The sequence below is a fragment of the Odontomachus brunneus genome, unplaced genomic scaffold, assembly GCF_010583005.1.
Source record: "Odontomachus brunneus isolate Ranch 3 - 2012 unplaced genomic scaffold, Obru_v1 Obru_scaffold_187, whole genome shotgun sequence".
NCBI lineage: Eukaryota > Metazoa > Arthropoda > Insecta > Hymenoptera > Formicidae > Odontomachus > Odontomachus brunneus.
In genome coordinates this window covers 62,717-69,904 of record NW_022639637.1, presented here as the reverse complement: position 1 = coordinate 69,904, position 7,188 = coordinate 62,717, and the positions used below count along the sequence as shown (strand labels likewise).

General features: G+C 33.7%; 1 protein-coding gene across 1 annotated transcript in view; it reads left to right on the top strand.

The window, feature by feature from the left end:
• Window positions 1-2,413, top strand: part of LOC116851694 — a 6,550-nt gene extending 4,137 nt beyond the window's left edge. Inside the window, exons 2-6 of the mRNA XM_032831369.1 lie at window positions 170-837; window positions 925-1,031; window positions 1,178-1,295; window positions 1,411-1,979; window positions 2,132-2,413. Of these exons, the coding sequence (XP_032687260.1) occupies window positions 170-833 (664 nt within the window). The 3' untranslated portion in view covers window positions 834-837; window positions 925-1,031; window positions 1,178-1,295; window positions 1,411-1,979; window positions 2,132-2,413. The remainder of the gene's footprint in view (window positions 1-169; window positions 838-924; window positions 1,032-1,177; window positions 1,296-1,410; window positions 1,980-2,131) is intronic.
• The last annotated feature ends 4,775 nt before the right edge of the window (window positions 2,414-7,188 follow it).

Genomic DNA, 7,188 nt, shown 5'->3' with positions numbered 1-7,188 from the left:
GGGGGGGGGGGCATATAAGGACTACCTTTACCCAAGGGAGCTCAGTATCAGAGTTCTCAGCCCTGATGATGCAAACTGCAACGTTTGCGAAACGTCGGCATATCGCTGATTCAAGACACGGCTCCATTCCGGAAGCTATACTTAGACATTGTATCAATGGCCGTGAAAGCCTCAAATATAGTAATACTTTATATGGTTCAAATTTCATTAATTATAATATTCACGGTCTGCTTCATCTAACTAATGACGTAAGACGCCTTGGTAATTTAGAATCATTTTCCGCTTTTCCTTATGAAAATAATATGTCTATTTTTAGAAAGTATTGCAGGAAATCGGGTCAGCCTTTACAGCAATTTTTTAATCGGATGACAGAGTTACGACTTCATGGGCGAGGCGATAATCGCGATATCGATATGTCTGTTCGCGTATCAATACCACGTAGTAATAGCGACACTAATGTTCATTATTCAAAAAGTACATTTAATAGTATATGCCTAAGTACTCATGTGCGAGACAATTGTTGCATTTTGCGGGATGGATCGATTTGTATTGTCGTGGACATAATTGCAGACACAGGTTCTTACTCTTTGATTGTAAAACGATTTTTAGAAGTAGATAATTCTTTTAATGTTGGCCTTCCATCTTCCGCATTTCATATATATCTATGTAGCAACATCAGTAGCGATACGCTTGTAATTAATATTAACCAAGTGAAATTAAAAAGTTACAGGATGCCTCTGTGGGAAAAAGCATCGTCAGACGACAGCAGTACCGAAGATGAGGATATGGAATCATCCAAATATATCGTCGCTGCTTTAATACACATGGAATAGACAAGTAAGCTCTACAACAAACATTCTCTTTAATAGTACTAACACGCATGAATATTAACCCGAAACTTTATTGTCTATTTGCTTTTTGCAGCATATGGTCAAGTAATGCCGAGGCCCATCACGTAAGGAGCGGTGGACAGTAGGGTTTTAGTGGGTGCGAGTCCCACACTATCTCCGGTTGCATCTGCAGTCGGGGATGTGCGTAGGCATTTCTCCACTTAAAAAAAAAAAAAAAAAAAAACTGACGATGGACAAATCTGTAGAAGGAAGTTCAATTTCTCTCTTTTAGATCAATAGGTGAAATAATATTTGATCAATGTAAACGTATATCGTTTGGTTCATAGGCTTGATAATATGCCCTTCGAGAGAATTGGCTAAACAAACTTACAACAATTCAGCACTACAGCAACAGCTTATAGCAAGCAGACTGTCCGAAGATCCGTAGCTGCTTGGCTATTGGAGGTATACCGGTTTCAGAGTCATTAGCGATAATTACAAGTTAATATTAGTATAGTCAACGAACTATTCAGAGCACTTCATATAATAATTTGTAGCTTACGCTCTATATAATTTACAGAGGAATACACATAATAGTGGCGACGCCAGGGCAACTGATGGACATGTTGCATAAGAAGATGATCATCTTGAGTGTGTGTCGTTACCTTTGCATGGACGAAGCGGATCGTATGATAGACATAGGCTTTGAGGAGGACGTGCGAACAATATTTTCATTTAGGGTAATTATACCTTGCAACTTTGTACCTTGGTCGTCGCGAATTTCACACAAAAAGACGTCACTATTATTAAGATAATATACATTATTCAATATTTATTTCTTATTATAGGGTCAAAGGTAGACACAATTGTTCTCTGCTACCATGCCGAAAAGGATTCAGAAATTCGCCCGTTCGGCGTTGGTGAAGCGTGTAACGATAAACGTCGAACGTGCCGGAGCCGTTTCGATGAACGTGATACAGGAAATTGAATACATCAAGCAAGAGGCAAAAATTATCAACTTCCTTGAATACCTTTAAAAAACTGCACCACCAGTGCTAATATTCGCGGAGAAGAAACGCGACGTGGATGCTATGCACGAATATCTGCTGATGAAAGGAGTGGAAGCTGTTGCAATACATGGAGACATCGGTACGTTGTATTTCAAAGTATTAGGACTGCTAATAAATTATATTAGCATTACGGAGTTAAAACATCATATAGATAAATTAAGTCTGTAGTATTGAATTTATTTTGTCATTTATTCTATTATGTGCAATACTCACAAACATTGTCACTTACAGATCAGGAGGAAAGATGGTGTTCTGTCTAAGCGTTTCACGCAGCTCGGAAAGATGTTTTAGTTGCGTCCAAAGATCTCGATTTTGCTGATGTGAAACACGTAATTAATTACGATATGTCAGATGATGTGGAAAATTACGGCAATATATCGTAATCTATCGTACAATTTAGATTATTGTATTAGAAGGATTCAATGTTAATGTATCTCTCTTAATATAGTTCATCCTCGATTTCATCGAAGATATGCGCTCGCGAAAATGAGCAAGCAAAGCATATCGCGTTATTATGCTAAAAAATCTGTATATGTTTCATATTTGTACAAAATAAAATTTATATTGTCTACTCACAGATACCAATTTTAATTTATTTACGAATAACAATTCCAACCTAACCTAATCTAACGACCGAAATTATATATGCCATGCGCGCCATTTAAAGCGATCAGCTGATTTAGTGCAACTATTGCTGCCAATTTGCTGCCAATTTGCGCTCAACTGTTGAGTTCAAGACGCTGCTCCGGTGTTGCCGTCAACTTGCTGCCAACCTATTCGCGCAACGTTTGCGCGCTGTTTGCTGCAAATTTGCATCAAACTCTTGACGTCAACGTTTGCCGCGTATTTTACCTCAGTTTGACACCAACATTTGATATAACAAAATGTTGCTTCAAATTTGGTGCCTATTTGCAACCAACAGTTGAGATCAAGCTTTACTCGAAAGTTGATCGCGCAGGCTTGGCTATCGGGGATAGCAGTTTAATATACCGTTATTTATATACATCGTCGATATTAAGATTATTTAATAGAAAGTTATTACATATTTAGTACACGTATCAAGTATACGATGCCATAGGCTATAAGGATAAGCACACTAACCAAACTCTCCGATCACAGATTTCTATTCGTTTTATGGCTTCTGCACACAGAACGTAGCAACGCTTGTCGTGAGGCGGAAGTTTACGCGACAGCCAATCAATATGTTGTTTTTCCGTGAGACCTATAAGGTTATTACGGAAAGCAACATTTAGTGAGCTATTACTGTGTGCATATGAAACTATCCCATTTAATAGCATACATATGCTATTTAATTAAAGAACCTACAGAATTAAAGAACTTACAAGAACCTACAGAATTAAAGACAAAATTTAATTAAAGAAACGACAGAATCTGCACGCAATCTGCCGTCAATCTGCTGTCAGAGTCTGTTGGCAGGCTCTGCGCGCAATCTGCCGCCAATCTGTCGTCAGAGTTTGTCGGCAGGCTCTGCGTGCAATCTGCGTTAGCAAATCCTGCGCACAATCTGCCATCAATCTGTCGTCAGAGTCTGTTAAACAGATTCTGAGTACAATCTGTTGTCTTTCTGTCAACAGAACCTGATAACAGACTGCGCAAAATCTGTTTTAGCAGATTGGGCTATCTGGGTGTTTATGAAAATTTTTTATTAATTCACTTTTCCGTTTCTGTATTAATATCAGATATTCATATTAAAAATTTTGGTCTTCCTTTTATACAAAACATGATAAATATTTTTATTAAACATTGTAAACATTTATACGGTTTAGAATGCCTCGTTTATAATTTTCACATTATATCTTATTTATGTGACGATGTTAATATGTTTGGGCCTGTAGATAAATTTTCAGCATTTGCTTTCGAATCATATTTAGGTAGTCTTAAAAAATTGGTTAAATCTCAAAAAAAAACGTTCTCCAGCAAATCCATCATCGTCTTTCTGAAATAGATTCATCTATGGCTAAGTTAACCAAAAATAGTATAGAAATTTGGAGTATAAACATGCATTAGGTCGTTTAATATACTCAAATGTCTATAATTGGAAAAAACAATTTAAAACAATTTTCTTAAATAACGTTACTTTAACAGTTCATTCATACAATAATTGTAATTCTTACTGCAGCTTTGTAGATGGAAATGTAGTAGTTCAAATACATAATATAGTCATTACATTAAAAGGTCAAATTTATATTATTGGAAAACAATTTGTTGAATATTCAGATTTATATTCTTATCCATGTAAATCATCCAAATTAAAGATTTTTGTTACAAAAAAATTATCAGGACTTAAACTTTGGCCAATTAAATTTTTTTTAGCAAATGCATTCCCAAACAGCACAAGATCTCCTGAGGACGTCCTAAGGACGACCTGAGGACGAAAATTGTCCTCAGGATGTCCTCTGGATGTCCCCTGGACATCTGTGCTATTAGGGTTGTTTATCCTTTTAATGATACTTCTTTTATATTGTTACCTATAATTCACAGCATAATTAATTTAAAAACTTAATATATTCAAAAACTAGAAATATATTTTTAAAACTATAATTTAAATTTTATTATTAAATTAATTCTATTATATTTCACAGTGTATAATTAGTTACATAAATTTATTAATTATTTAATATACTTACGAAGTATATTAGAAGTAGTTTAATTATAAAAATTTAATTAGTCTTAAAAATATAAAATGTATTATTTTTAGTTGCTTCTTTATCATAAGATTATATATCGAAATGTATATCGATATAAAATATAAATTAATAATATTTTAATATAAATAAAATATTTATATAATATAAATATTATATAAATGTTAATAAAAAGCCTCTATAAATAGCAATTTTCAATAATTGATAATTTGAAATTTTGTTTTATTTGTAAAATGGTAGAGGACTTTTCTGCTCTTTAACGCCTTCTATCTTTATATGATCGGTTGTTACAAAGGTTTCGAATATCCTATATATTTCAGATATAATATATAATTTTCCAAGTTACAAGATTACGTTAAATGACGTCATAATAATGTCTTCAAAACGTCTTTAACGTCAATAAAACGTCACTTTAATGTCATCTTGCAACTTGAGTTTATATAAATGTACACGTTACATCATTTTAGTGCATTTAATGTAAAAATGTATACATTAAATAATTTATATTTCGTTGTACTATCTCTGATAATATGATTATTTCACTTCTAATAAAACAATTTTGTATGTAATTTTGGTTTTTATTTTTATAATCCAGTTCGTTATTGAAACGTCATTGAAACGTCATTAAAACGTCATTAAAACGTCATTAAAACGTCATTAAAACGTCATTAAAACGTCATTAAAATATCATTAAAACGTCATTAAAACGTCATTAAAAGTCTCAAAATAGTCATAAAGTGACATCTTTTTAACGTCTTAAAATGTCGTCATCGGTCCGTGACATTAGTACGTCTTTTTCACGTCATTTTGACGTCATTGCATTGGTCATTTTTGGTCATTTTCTGACGACTTTTTGACGTCATTTTGACGTCACTCTGTTTACTGGGTAATATTACATTATATCACAGTAATATTTTCGTAATATTGTAACATCGCAAAAATATTACGGAAATATTACTATGACATTATATATATTACGTGTTATGTGGGTAGTTATATTCACCAAACAATTTAGTTGAACATATATTATTGAATTAAATCTTAATTACTATGATTAATGTTTTTCAGCGTGGCATTATATGTTTAATGCATATATGTTTATATATGGAAGTATTATATGTTCTTCATGATTTTGTTCCTCTTTCTTATATTTTATCATAATTTTCAATAAAAATGAAATATATAAAGGATATATATTTTCTTTTCCTTTCTTTTAATATTATCCTGACATTTTATGGTATTAAAAGTAATATTATTTCCAGCACAAAGCAGCATTAAATGTAATATTGACCAACCTTGTATTAATATTTGGTTGCATCATTTCTTTAATGTTCCGGAAAGTAACATTTTAAGATCAAAATAATATTCTTCTCACGTTTACAAATGTTACTCAAATATTTTCCCTAATGTCATATTTAATATTGCTTTAATATTTTTATGCTATGTGGGAATAATGGCTCTTGCATACAGGACGCGGTAATGCTTACCGCGCGGCGGAAGTTCGTGTGACAGCCAATCAATATGCTGCTTTCCGTAATAACCTTCTAGCTCTTACGGAAAAACAACATATTGATTGGCTGTCGCGCGGACTTTCGCCGCGCGGCAAGCATTACCGTGTCTTGTGTGCAGGAGCCATAAGCGATTAGGCGACAGTTTCCCGAAAAGTGGAGGGGATAATGTTGGTACCAAGGAAAATCTCTATACAATATAATTTAAAGATCTGTTCTTTGTAACTGCACTGCTGAACTGATGCAATAAATTGAAGTGACACAAGTATACGTTTTCTCACTCTAACCTTTTGCATTAGTTCAGCAGTATACAGTTACAAAGAATAGATCTTTAAATTATATCGTGTAGAGATTTCTCTTGATACCAACATTATCTCCTTCACTTTTCGGGAAACTGTCGCCTAATCCAATAAGCTTATAGTCATAAATGAGTGGGATCCGATTGACCACGGTATGATTGGATACAGATTATAATGATTGGTTCGACCTAGTAATTCACTAAATAATTCTTTTCATCGGTTGGTTGTGTCTACTCGTACCGTGGTCAATCGGGACGCTCCCAATCATAAGCAAGTTGACCAACCACAGTCCTTTTTTATAATACTTTTATCAACTGTGATTGGTCAATTTTCTTGCGAGTTTTGATTAATAGCATATTAAGCAGAATGCGAAAAGTATTCTTCTATTGGATATCATACGTCGTACGTCGAACATCTAACGCAGTGTGAATCTTCTATAAAAATTTGCATGCCTGGGGCTTGATTCTTGACGGTGTGCGAATAAGGTACGCATACGAAAATCTACAGTATACGTAACGCGAACTATACATTTTCAAAAATCGACATGATGTTTTCAAGCTATTTTCTAGGTTGCGTTCCAAAATTCTACTCGGTGGGTAAAGTACATTTAATTGATCAATTATGATAAAGAAATCCTAGTTATCTTTGTTCTTATTGGTCAATTAAATGTCACTATATCTAGACAATCTCTAGTACAGAGAATCGCCAACTTGGTCATATGACCAGCTATTCAGCTACTATGCGATTAGCTGGCATAAACATGTACAGATTTGGACATTGCGACGCCGATGCAAAACCATATATATATATATATA